This window comes from Filicampus tigris, chromosome 21 (genome assembly GCF_054856515.1).
Source record: "Filicampus tigris isolate MCC_2025a chromosome 21, RoL_Ftig_1.0, whole genome shotgun sequence".
Classification (NCBI taxonomy): Eukaryota; Metazoa; Chordata; class Actinopteri; order Syngnathiformes; family Syngnathidae; genus Filicampus; species Filicampus tigris.
In genome coordinates, this window is record NC_141237.1 from 5,708,430 (window position 1) to 5,722,773 (window position 14,344).

Here is a 14,344-nt window from a genome sequence, read left to right on the forward strand (position 1 = left end):
AGTCAGACTGGCGGCCCCCTCAACCAATCGCGTTGCTAGTCGGAGACATGACGTCACAAGGTGAGCCTATGGTGTTAACTCGCAGGCGGAGCTTCGCCGTGAGCTTCATATTGAATTTATCTAGTGCGTGTATTCGCCAAAACTGGAGCGCAACGGAAGGAAGAAGCGAGCAAACGCTCTTCAAAATATTAAAAAACCGGCACCTATGTGGATTTGTGGCTTCCTCGCAGCGGATGTGGATTGAGTCGCGGTGAGCTCCGCGCCACATTGGTGAGAGCAGAGAGGGGGGTGGGGGGGACTATTTTATTGTCTCGGATGCGCATTTTCGGGAGTGGGGGTGGAGGAGGACGCGTCCCGCGGCGAGTGCGGGGGGGAGTGCTCCGGCTCCAACATGGGCGTCTGGGACAATAACGACTCGCCTCCTTGTTGCCTTCGCTCTCATCCGGCGTTGCCATGAAGACCGTTGCGCAGTGCAGCGCCAAACATCATAGACGGATTTGGAATCGGCCGGGATTACATAATAGAATCATCCTTGTCTAGCTCCCCCTTTCCCCCCCTTTCTACATACCCCCTCCACGTATTGTCAATGTAAGGAGAGTCGCTTTTGGGGGGGGGGCGGGGGCTGTGTCGTGGGCACAGATGAGAGGCAAAACATATCACCCGCCGCTGAAGTTGACAGCACCCTGGGAAAAGGATGCTGGCTTTGGCAGGAAGCTCAAGACCTACAGGAACCATACCAAGATAATTGCGCAGCCCGGCATCGTGATGAAAGTGCTGCGCAGGAAGCGGATCGTGCTGTTTGCTGCCTACTTCCTGCTCCTGGTGCTCACCATGCTCAACTTGGCCAACTATAAGTGGACCAAGGAGCCGCAGCCTTGCAGCCACCCCATTAGGGGTGCCGCCTACCAGGGCCGCTCGGACTTGCGTTACCTCTACAGGCCCTCGCTGGCCAAGAAGAGGCAGCTCATTTACGTGCTGACGACGTGGCGCTCTGGCTCGTCCTTCTTCGGTGAGCTGTTTAACCAGAACCCTGACGTGTTCTTCCTGTACGAGCCCATGTGGCACATCTGGCAGAAGCTGTATCCGGGCGACGCGGTGTCCCTGCAAGGGGCGGCGCGCGACATGCTGAGCTCTCTGTACCGTTGCGACATGTCCGTCTTTCAGCTTTACAACAGCCCCGGGGGCAAGAATTTCACCTCTCTGGGGTTGTTTGGCGCAACGCTGAACAAGGTGGTCTGCTCCTACCCGCTGTGCTCGGCTTACAGAAAGGATGTGGTGGGGATGGTGGACGACAAAGTGTGCAAAAAGTGCCCCCCGCAAAGCCTCAGACTGCTCGAAGATGAGTGCCTCAAGTACAACACTGTGGTCATCAAAGGGGTCCGCATTCTGGACGTCAACGTTCTGGCGCCCCTCATGGAGGACCCCTCCTTGGACCTGAAGGTGATCCACCTGGTCCGAGACCCGCGGGCGGTGGCCAACTCACGCATCAAGTCCCGGCATGGCCTTATCCGGGAGAACCTGCAGGTGGTGCGGAGCCGGGACCCTAAACTCCGCCGGATCCCGTTCGTGGATCCTGGCCACAAGGCCAACAAGAAGGACGGCTCGGACTACCACTCCATCGGCGCCATGGAGGTAATCTGCGACCGCACCTCCCGGACGCTGAGGACGGCGTTGAACCCGCCCGGCTGGCTCAAGGGCAAGTACATGGCCGTGCGCTACGAGGACCTGGTGGACAACCCGGTGAAGACGCTGCGCGGCGTCTACCGCTTCGCCAACCTGACGGCTAACCGCGACATCGAGTCGTTCGCCCTTAACATGACCAGCGGTTCCAGCTCGTCGTCCAAGCCGTTCATCGTGTCGTCGCGCAACGCCACGCAGGCGGCCAGCGCCTGGCGGACGGTCCTCAGCATCCAGCAGATCAAGCAGGTGGAGGACTACTGTCACCACTCCATGGCCGTGCTGGGCTACGAGCGCGTGCGGACTGCAGGCGAGGCCAAGGACCTGAGCAAATCACTACTGACACACTCCAAGTTGTGAAGACGCTGCCAAAGACGCGAAGTGGGAGCACCTCATTCGCGCCACATTAGGAATGTACCGCCTTTTGAGCGGCGTCTGCGAGGACCGCTCGTTTTTGAACACTGGATGACATCCGTTGCCAGGCCTACCAATGACAAACAAAAAAAAATCTCTTAACTCAAGGGTTCTCAAACTTTTTGGGTCCAGTCCATTATTTTTTTCCAAGGACCACCTTACAATTCAAACACCAATTAAACATAATGTACCTTGAAACGCATTTGGGATTAAAGTGGTCTCTTTTCGAGAAAAAAATTCTAGTCAAAAAAAGGCCTTCAAATTAGAGTAAAACCATTAACTTGACTATTTCACAAAATATTTTTTTTCACCCTTTCGTTGATTCTTTTTTTTTTAAATTAAAGGTACAACATATTGCAAATTAAGCTACAGCCCGCGGACCCCAGTTTGAGAACCCCCCGCTCTGACGTTCATGTATCTTTAAAAGTGGATGTTATTTTTTGAATGTTGGGAAGAAGAAAAAAAATGTTTTTCAGTCTCCATATCGTCTGTACAAGTGAAACTAGTGGATGAAAAAATGCTTAAGGTCAAAGACAATCAATACCATGTTTGAGTAGGCGACTTCGGATTAGTTTTTTAACTTCAATTATTTAGTTTTTCATTTGTTTTGTCCTTGTTGGGATGATGCACTGTGGACAGTGTCTCAACCACTGCGGAGCTGCTAAAGTCCTCCTCGTTGTCGTCGATGTAAGCAGTCTTGTTTTTCCAATGTTTACAATTGCTGGCTTTACTCTCATCCAACTCTCACGTGATTCCCAGTGTGTGGTGGGGGGGGGGAATATGGAGTAAACAAGCAAAGAGTTAGTACGCTTTTTGGCCCGTGTATTGATTTGGTATTGCATGCTTTACTTACACATCTCTTGAAGCTTACTGACATTTAACACCATAGGTTGCAGGGAGAAATCACACTCGGGTACGCACATACAAGGGCTGAACGATTTTGAAAAATAATATCACTTTTATTTTTTGAGATCCTCTTCACATGTATTTTTTTTTTTTTTTTTTTTACAAACAAGTAATAAATCTCTTTTACAAAAGTCAAGATCAGATTTATTATACATAAATGTTTTGGTTGTACAAGTTAGGCGTATGCAAAAATAAATGCAAATGAACCATGAATTAGACAAGTATTTTTTTTTTATTAATCTACTCAAATTAGACTTGTTAATTTACAGTCTTCTAAGCGTTCACTGCAACAACTTTGCAAAAGTCTAACAGCATACTAAGTCAGTAAATCAGATTACAACAATAATGCAAACAGATCTTTCATGTTTCATGAAACAATGTAAACATATGGACCTAATTTCTTAAAGAAGGTCAACCAAAACATGTTTTTTTCCAGAGTAGGTTCTGTGCAGGCCCACTAGTTGAAATATGGAATTCTGATTTATATTCCACAAATGCAATACTAGCTGAGCAGCAAAATGCACACACTTTTAGCCATCTCAGGACGCGGCCATTTTGTCACTTCTGTCAAGTGAAGATGACATCAAAGTTGCTCAGAGCTCAGATAATGACCAATCACAGCTCACCTGTTTTCTGAAGCTAAGCCATGATGGGTCGTTATCTGAACCCTGAGCAACTTCGATGTCATCTTCACTCAAAAGAAGTGACAAAATGGTCGTCCCGTGAGCTAGCCAAAAACGGGTGGATTTCTCGTATTCCACAAACGCAATTTTAATCTGAATGCTGTGTTTATACTACTGCATCAAACATATTCTTGAAAAAAAATATGATTGGGTTGATTTCCCCTTTAAATATTGAATTTATCTACGCACTATATACATGGAAAAATATATTTGCATATAAAAAAAATAAAGCTTACAGACCAAAATGAAGTAGGACCAACCCCCCTCCCAGTTGCAACCTTAGCGATTTGAAAATTGCATTCCACTACATGTAGATGTTGATTTGAATTCGATTAATTGTTCAGCCCTAACAGATACACATTCCCAGTCACAACATCTTAAGTGGGGTACACTTTTACAGGTAAGAGGACCAAATTTGTGTTTTTTCCCTCCATTGCAATCAAAGTCAGCAAAGGCCAAATACCCATCCATCCATTATCTATAGCTACCGCTTATCCTCACAAGGGTCGCGGGCGTGCTGGAGCCTATCCCAGCCCTCTTCGGGCAGTAGGACTGAATTGGTTGCCAGCCAATCGCAGGGTACACAGAGACAAACAACCGCACTCACAATCACACCTAGGGGCAATTTAGTGTCCACTCAACTTACCATGTATGTTTTTGGAATGTGGGAAGAAACCGGAGTACCCGGAGAAAAGCCACGCAGGCACGGGGAGAACATGCAAACTCCACACAAGGAGGCCGGAGCCGGGATCGAACCCACGACTTCTGACAAAGGCCAAATATATTTTAAAACATTAAGAAGTAAAAAATCGGTTAAGGTGTTAAAAATCTATCTGATGCAAGAAACATAACACATGATAAACATAGAATCAGCAAGTGTATTCTTACAGCTCTTATAGTGTATGGTGTACTTGAGATGATCAACAGAGCAAACCACACAAAGACATTTCCAACGGCAATGGGTAGGTGTAGAAGAAGTAATAGAAGAAGATAGACTAACTGTTATCTTATCTAGTAATAAACTTTCTAACAAAGGTGTTGACTACGCACATTTGTGATTTTTTTTTAAAGGTTTAAAATTTACAATTGTCGGGCCAATTTTTTTCCCGAGCAGGAAAAATCATTCCTAACACACCACAATCGAGAGACGTCAGACAAACTGGCGTTTGCCAACTTTCATTGGAAGACGGGAAAACTTCCTATATTTGGCCCAGTTATCAGTATGTGTGTGACTAGCTTCAAGAATTAAAAGCACGATATCAATGATATGATATTTAACTAAGTTTTAGCCATGATACATTTCGCTACATCAAGATTTGCGATTGGAAACAGCGAACAAGTTTAACACTTGCTATTGTTGGAATCGTCGATTATGTGGAATTGAATTTTGATTTATGGTGTCTTGGAGCGATGGTGGCAAAATGTTGCGCTCTATGCATCGTTAGGTGGGATAGGCTATAGAAAACTGATGATATGACCCTTTATTATGATATCTTTGTGTAGGAAAAGTAAAAAAAAATGTCTCTAATTTAAAAGGGCTACTACTAAATGCTAAGCCTTTTTCGTGGTGTGGTAAAAAAGAGAGAAGCGACAAAAAAATAAAATAAAAATATATGATTCTTGATGCCCAAAGTGCCCTGGAAATGACACATGCAAAGTGTTGTGGAGACACACAATGACAAGATTACACAGCAAAGTCTCTGGAAGCTCCCCCACCGCCACCGCCACTTCTTTGTCTTCTTCTCGCCAGCAGTTTATTCCCCCTTGCATTGAAACAGCCGCTTCACACTCCAGTGCCTCTAAATCGCTGCACTGACAAAAAAAAAAAACAATCATCAGGAGGGAAAATTAATTCTGAACACAGAGGATTGTTTTAACACCCGATCTGATCTCTTATCAATTCAGATGGATACGCTGAAAAATCCCAATCACCATCTAGATTTTGCTGCTTCTCGAGGAAAAGGGGCCTGCCATTTTTTTAAGCTTATCGTCCACTTTAAGACAGGAATAGGGGCCCTTTTCCACTCATTTTTAGCTTTTGCTCCCTTTAAGAGAGGACTGAGCATAGCATCTCTTTAAAGCAGGAACAGGGAATGGTTTAGCATTTTGTGTTTTTTAATTTACTGTTCCTTACTGTACTGTAGTGTTCCTTTAAGAAAGGGACAGAAACATTTTCCATTGTTTAACTTCACTGTCCTTTTAAGACAGCAATGTGGGAAACATCATTTTTAACAGTCAGTTTTTAAAGTCTGTCGAGAACCTTACTAAAAAAACATGATGCTAGAATTGTACCAGTGTTTATTATTTTAGATTTTGTTTATGCTTTTTCATTTCCCTGCTTTAAGGCTCCAAAAAACATTCACAGTGATGCACTGTGGCAGCTGCAAAATATCCAAGTATGGGCATTACACAATTGAAAGCTCCCACTGGCCTCACAATGATCTCTTTGTTAAATGCTGTTAATAGAATTTAAATTTGGAAGTGTGTGTGCTTGCGACTCACATTGCGGAAGATAGCTGTCTGCCTGTTTCCTTTCTGATGCCCCGTGGCCCAGTGACACCATTCATTGCGGAAGGCAGGGCCTTTGCTTCCAGGGCAGAGGGTGCTGATAAGCTGGAGTCAGAGGTAAGACCTCCCTGGTGGGAACCCGGACCTCTGCCCAAGATCCAATTGCATTCTTCCTGCAGGTGTTTGATATTTACTGTAGTAAGCGTCCTCACACACAAACAGCGGCCCTAAATCCTGCAGTTGTAAAAGAACCTCGTTAGAAAAGCTTCTCATCTGGTATGATGTCATCATACAATGCCATCAAATATTACTGGACACTGACTGATTTTAACCGTACTGTCCCTTTAAGATTGGCAAAGGCCATACTTTTATGTGTGTGGGTTTTTCTTTAAATGTGGGACTGCTGTTTTGGTTATCAACAATGCTCAAATGGCCTCTTTTTAATCTGAACAACAGTAAAGACGAGATGTTTAGAGTTATTACTTTTTTGCCTCCTAGTGTGAAAAGGGAAGCGTTTATTCATAGGACGTGTTCATTTATCTTAAGTGGTTGACCTCTCAACTGATCGCACCACGGGTAAAGAAATAAGATAGGGTCCATTTTTAGTTCTGTTCATTAGCTTATCCTAAATGAAAAACAGCATAAGAAGCCAAAGGAAATTAAAAAAAAAACCTTACCAAGCGTGATTTCAGGGGTTTTCATGGCACAAATACTTTTTTTTTGGGTTAGTAAGTTAGTAGCTGCTTTTTCGTTGCCAAAGAGACCTGAAAAGTAGAGAAAGTACAGATGCCTAATGAAGTGTCGGGAGGAAGTCCTGCGGTGCACTATCAACTGACTTTAATCTCCATTTAAACATAGCAGAGGTCTCTTCTGGAAAAATGACCTCCGATGTCACCCGCAAAGACCATACCGGGCGCAATTTAGCAAGCATAAGATAAAAAGGTGAATTAAAGATGAAGACGCATACATCCTTAATTCAGTTCAAGCAAATTGCTCCTCCGCGGAGTTCTACTTTGGGGCTCTGTGACTTGCAAAACGTGGATGGGCTTTAACAATATCCATCCATTTTCAAGTTTAATTCATTCTATGGCCGCATAGCAAATAAATGTACCCCTCTGGAAGAGGGGCAAGAGGACCTTGAAAAAAAATGTGCATATTAAATTGCAAATGCAATATGATGAAAATAAATGTGATTATTTTTCTAAATTGTTGAGCCCTAATTGAAATGCCATTAATCTTTTCCAGCCCCCATGAAGATATGTAAGTATAAAAGACGTGCAGTAAGGCACAGATAAAAAAAGAAAAGCTAAATCACTTAAAAAAATATATATATATACGTTATGCCACAAGCCATATTACATCCAAAAATGACCTCAAAATAATATTAAACAAGAGGCCACAAGGGTTAAATTGGAACTGCGGCCTTGGACCTGCAGTGTAAATCTTGCCTTTGTGTTTAGTCCAGACAGTCCATAAAGTCAAAATTATGTGCGTCTGTCTTACCAAGCGCAGCGCCCGGTCATGAGGCCATTAAGCGCTCCAATTGGATTAGTTGAAATGTAATGGAGTTGGCAAAGGACTCGGGAGGGCTTCCCCATTTAACTGCACGTCTATGCCGATGTTTAGTGATGCGTGTATCAATAATAACCAACACTCGCCGGTCACTTCATTAGTTTATCTGTTTCCCATCCGACCAGTTAAAAAGATAATCATGCTGTTTTTTCGTACCCGGCTGGAATATGCTCAGTCTTATTTCTAATGAGTTCAATAGCAGATGGATATACCATGGTTACAACTACATTGTCTGTAGAGTTAATAAAGATTTTATGATGATGACAGTTCAAGGTCTGGAAGAAAATAATCGTCTTTACATTACTACCTATGGTAAAACCACACAGACTAAATGTACAATTGAGCTCCAGTGTGCTAACATGCTGGCGGCTAGCCATGAGAGAACAATTGTTACCCATCAGGTCAAGGTCAGTTGAGCGTTTTCTTCCACCCATGGCCAAGGTTCATAAAGGAAGGGGGCGGTAGAGACCTTGGCCCACAAGCAATGGGGATGTCAGTATATGCTGTAAATCCCTTCTCCGTGGGGAGTTTGTGGGAAACTTTCTCAAAAGACACACATTCCAATGTTTGTATGGTTGTCATCATTCCAAAGCCAAGACATGACGCTTCATCTGATTTTTTGGGTCATCGCTCAAATGTGGTAAGATTTGTCGCATTGTCCGTGTTTTCTTGCCAAAGTGCAAGCAAAGGCAAACTGTGTCATTTTGTCTTGTTAATCTTGCCAAAGCGAAAACAAAGACAAGAGACATTGCTTTGTCTAGGTGTTTGTTATCTCGTCTGCCACCGTTTGTGGTTTTACACTGTGGATGTGTTCTTTGAGAAATAATGCAGGATTTCTCCTTGCAGGTATGCACAACCGTGTTTTCAAAACACCTTCTGACTGACTGCGCCTAATTAATCAATGCGGCACAAATGCCAAAGATTGTTAATGAGATTGGGCCATACCTGCATTTACTATGCAATGCAGAGGCAGAAGCAGAGCCGCGGAATACAGAATGCCCCTCTTGGGAATTTGGGGCTTTTTCTGTACAAATGCAATCAGGGAAAAGTGGCTCGCACAGACAAAAGCAATATTTTACAACCCGCCAGCTTGCAGATGCTGACGGATAAGCTCTGCATTGACGGACACATATCCAGATTGGTGAAAATCGTCTGGGCGTGCAACTGCATCCCCTCAGATTCTGCGGGCGGTTGAAAATCAAATGAAACACGCGGATCCGTTGAGATCTACTGCGGCGTGTTACCTGCGACGCAATCACACCGCAAGTCAGCACCTGTCTCTCTTTGACTTTTTAACGCAATTTCAACAAAATCAGCATCACCATCCGCACATCACCCCAAGAAAATGTCAGCCGGCTCAACCTTTGATTAGCGACAAACAGTACCGCAATTATACCTGATCGTCTGACTGGCAGCCATTATTATCCTGCTTAGGCGCAGCGAAAGGGGAGGGGGCATACTTTGTAGCTCGCTGGACTGAAGTGGAACAAAGTGACTCCCTGTCTGCAGTTTTTCATATATGGATAATGTCATATTAAAGCTGAAATGCTGTAATTGATGACCATGTTGCCCAACAGACGACATCTGGATTTTCTCAGAGAACTTCCCGTCTGCCTCGCAATAGCGAAGTACTTCTGATCAACTGTTACATGTCGCCTTGGTGTTCTGAGATCAAAATGTGAACAGCACGATGGCGGAGGTCAGGACAGGACAGACGCGCTGAGCTGGGAAGTGCTCCCATCGGTGTTTAGCACTGCAGTACCAATCACCCCTGTAAGGAATCAGTGCAAATGAGAGAACAACTCAGTAAGATAAACTAACCTCAAGGGGTGTGGGAAGCAATTAGACAGTGGCCCATACACCAAGCAACGAAATCCCACAGGCGTGTTAGGAAATCAATTTGGAAAGTGGTCTCTATTACAAAACATTGTATTTGTACACAAGTTGAAAATATGTATGATACGGTACCAGATGATACGATTTCGAATGACTATAGAAGGTAAAGGTGCGAACATTTTTGTTTTTCATTTCGTAAAGACGGGCGGCACGGTGGTCGACTGGTTAGCACGTCCGCCTCACAGTTCAGAGGTCGTGGGTTCGATCCCGGCTCCGGCCTCCCTGTGTAGAGTTTGCATGTTCTCCCCGTGCCTGCGCGGGTTTTCTCCGGGCACTCCGGTTTCCTCCCACATTCCAAAAACATGCACGGTAAGTTGATTGGATACTCTAAATTGCCCCAAGGTGTGATTGTGAGTGCGGATGTTTGTCTCTGTGTGCCCTGCGATTGGCTGGCAACCAGTTCAGGGTGTCCCCCGCCTACTGCCCAAAGACAGCTGGGATAGGCTCCAGCACGCCCCGCGACCCTTGTGAGGAGAAGCGGTACAGATAATGGATGGATGGATTTCGTAAAGACATCATTTGGTGTAGTAGAATGAGCTGAACAGTTTAAAGTTCGAATGGTTTGAATTCTTAATAAAATGAGGAAATTAGAGTTAAATAAGTAAAATTGCCTAATTTGGAGCTTTCATTTTGAAAAAGTAGCGATTTTCGATTTACTATGTACTCGTGGCTACTACATTGAAAAGCCACTAGAGGCCTAAATATTGAGGATCATGCAGTCAGTTGTGTTTTATCTGGGTGAGGGGCTAGGAGGTGACCATTGGCTGCGCTGATTGGCTAGCAAGGCAAGGCAAGTTTATTTGTATAGCACATTTCATGCACAAGATAACTCAAAGTGCTTTACATAAAACATCAAAAGCATTACAGAAGGAGAAATAAAATATGAAGAATTACAATAATCTAAATCACAAAGAATAATTAGATTAAAATGATGAAAAGTAAGATAGATAAAAAATAAAAAACACCGTGCAGATTTCATGCATTGGCGCATGAGAACAGAGATGGTTTTAAACTGGATTTAAAAGTGTCTACATTTGGTGAAAGTTTAATCTCCACTGGCAGTTTTTTCCACTTTTTGCAACATAACAGCTAAATGCTGCCTCCCCATGTTTAGTCTGGACTCTGGTCTGGACTAGCTGTCCTGAGACCTTGGATCGGAGGGCCCTGCTGGGTTTATATTCTTTGAACATAACATTTTGGACGTTATAAGCAATGAAAGTACAATGATTTCCAATGGAAAGTTTTTAATCGGTCCCCCCAGTGACTCTGACCGAACATGGATAGATATCGGATCAAAGATGTTCGCCTATCGATTTTACAGTTGACAAATGTCTAAGCCTTGGAAGTCCGTCATATCAGCCAACCCGTGGCCTATTCCATTACATTTCACAAGCAGGAAAAAGTTCCAGTTTTCCACAAGGAGGCATTCTGAGAACAAGATCGCCATCCGGTGCCATTGGGGTCAGCGGTTAATGGTCTCTCGCTGTTTTATGCGCACATGCGCCCATTTCATGTTGAACGCTGCCGATGTTAAGTGTTTGCGGGAACACGAGTGTGGTCAGAACATTCGAGCGCAGCAGATTTTCATCTTGGCTGCTTTCCCCGTGTCATCCAGCTCTCTACTGGTGCTCCTGCGTCTTTTTTTTTTTATCTTTAATATGACAGATCAAGCATCTTGGTTAGTGAACTCCTTAATTAATTAGATGGAGATGCTGGGCTGTGGAAAATCCCAAGCCAACCTGTTATTGAGTGCACACTGCTTACTCAAATTGTGAGTGTACAGCATGTGAATGGACACACAAGTGTTTACATCATATATGGATGAAGAAGCAGATGTTTTTTATTGGGGGCATGTGATTTAGCAAACAGATGTTTACATGATTTGTATGGAACTGGGCTGCTGAAATTGTGTATGCGAATGGGCAAAACAGACACTGACGCGCATTTGACACAAACCACTCTGGAAACTCTTGCAACAGACGACAGTTAATTTATTTGCAAATGATGCAAAGTAAACGGCTCGAGGGACGAATGAGGAAACAGGGACAGAGGAAGTAGGGCTGTGCATTTTGCACTCACGTTTGTATATTGAGAGCAACTGCTGAAACAATAGAACAGATGATGTAGTGTATAATAAACGACAAGCAGATCCCTCAAGCCAAGCCAGACTTGTTCTGACCTTGCATGGATCAGTTCTAGGCATCTGCAGTCTTTTTTTTTTTAGGTTTTGTGCTGAGCTCCAGTCTGATTAAAAAAAAAAAAAAAAAACCTCAGTCCAGGATGATGATGCAGCGCAGTGTACTTTTCTACCTCCCTGCCGACTCATGTAGGCTTTTGGGCAAAGTTGCTATTAATAACGCTATGATGTGGAAGTCATTGCTTGCGGGGCTTTACAAAAACCTTGTCCAAGCACAAATTGCATACCTATGAAGTATATAAAATAAATTAGAGAACTTTTCGGACAGAAAGGATGTGCTTATTCCTTTTTTCTTTAACTACTTCACAATAAATCGCTTATGGGCATATATGGCTGGACCAACAGATGTTTACATTATGGGTATGAACTGTATGTGAATGGACAAATAAATAGTTCCATCTGTTTGCAAATGTACCGAATATCTCACATTTTTGCTCTTAAGTGAAAAATTGTACCTTGAAAAATTCACTCAGAAACTTAAATCATGTGAGTATGTGATTAGACAGATGTTTCCAGTAGTAAATCAACGTTATTTGTCGCTCAAGTCCTCTTTATAGTCATTGAGTAGCAGGTGTATTCCACTCCATACGCACTGGTTTTACATGTTTGGCCATAACAAGTCAGTGGTGCAGACTTAACTGCAAATGAGATGTCATGCGTGAGTTGTGACGTGAACTAAACAACACCGAGAGGCGCCACTTGTCTTCCTGCAGCCTTGCAAAAAAAAAAAGAAAAAAAAAAAGACCAGTCCATATATAATCACCGCAGACTGGAGGTCATTTCAAGCCAAATCTTAGAGCGAGAACTCCACTATGTCTACAGTTTATTACTTGAGCCGGTGTAAAAATGAAATTGGCAGAGCAGTGCGTGTACGCGCGTCTGTGAGCAGGTGAATCCAACAGCCGTGTATTCTTTGAATTGATGCACATGTATTGAGGATTAAGGATTTTTGGTCCGTATTTCTGATGGATTAACCCACTCGACAGAAACCCAAGTTGTTGTTCTCATTTGGGCTGGAGAAGAAATAAAAATAGATATCGCACCTCGTCCTGAACCGACGCCATCAACCCACAAAACGTGTATTTTCAGTCTGCTCGGGAAAATAAACAAATAAATAAATAAATCAGTGTGAAAATACATCTTGTAAAAGTGAATCTGTAAATGACACATACTCATCCACAAAAGCAAGAGTGTTAGACCAAATATATATTTACATATTTCTAAGGTAATATGAATGGAGAGAGTTATTTATACCTTGTGTACAATATGTGTAAATCAACAGTTTACATTTTGTGTAATGAATGGACAGAGCAATGCTACAATTATTTTATGTGAATTGAAAGACACTTGAATAGACTGTCAGACACATGCTGATATTGTTTATTGTAATACAGATTAATTTATTGCTTGTTTTTCTTTAAAAATACATGGGAAGAGGACTTTGAAAAAAATAATAATGGCATATTAAATCGAAATCGCAATATTGAGGGAGAAAAAAAAAATCATCATTCAATTATTTTTCAAAATCGCTAAGCCCTAATATGAATCAAAAGAGACATGCATGTTAAGGCAGTGCGAATGGACAAACAAATGTTAACAAAGTATCCATCACGTATTTGTGAATTGACAGAGCTTTCATTCCGGTGAATCAAAAGACAGCATTTAATGTAATACGTGAACAAACAGATAATTTTATCCTGTGTATCTGAGACTGGTCAGACAGATTCCAATTTCTGCATTCGTAAAAGGCAACCTTTCAAAAACCAATTCCCCACAATGCAATCCAGACCGAGCAACTCCCCCACTACCGAACACCCTTCACCATCTTCTCTGGATCTCCAAACCTCCTATGGAGGTTTCCATTATTAGCAAGGCCAGATTAAGATGTATCAAATATACATGAAAGGTTTCCTCTGCTTTGAACCCATCACAGCGGGGAATGCAGCACACACCATTAGCGAGGCTAAGCGGCCAGCTATTCCAGCACCCTGGGACCAAGTTAGGCACACGGGTGGACCACAGAGGTCAAGCACACCCCCCTTCCGGTTTATGATGAATCATCGCCGTCCTCATCACCCCAACTGCTACTTCTATGCTTTGAATCCACGCTGCCACCTTGGTGGAGGATGAGATTGTCTCCATCGTGGAGGTGCTGATGAAATTTTGAGGGCAAGTGATGAATTATTTAGGTGGGAAGGATTATGAAAGCGGCTTCTTGGCACGTTGCTGCGGGGGATGAATCGATATGAGAACCCCCTCCAGCCCTCGATGCCACCAACAACAACACTACTGCTGCCCCCAGCACCACCCCATTCTTTTGCCTCTGCAGTCATTTAACAAATGACAGCTGATTGGTCACTGATTATTCTCATAATAAAAAGCCACAATTCAAGGAGAAAATATAAACAAACTAGATGTACTCCTCTCCTTTTGACACCCTGCAGGTGTGAACAAACTGTGATACAGTACTTAAAAGGGTGGGATTAACACA

General features: G+C 43.3%; 1 protein-coding gene across 1 annotated transcript; it reads left to right on the plus strand.

Moving 5' to 3' along the window:
- The first annotated feature begins 300 nt into the window (after nucleotides 1–300).
- Nucleotides 301–3,210, plus strand: chst2b (carbohydrate (N-acetylglucosamine-6-O) sulfotransferase 2b). Its single transcript, XM_086021362.1, has one exon. It carries the CDS (start codon nucleotides 640–642, stop codon nucleotides 2,035–2,037), a length of 1,398 nt encoding a protein of 465 aa, XP_085877488.1. The 5' UTR covers nucleotides 301–639; the 3' UTR covers nucleotides 2,038–3,210.
- Nucleotides 3,211–14,344: the final 11,134 nt, after the last annotated feature.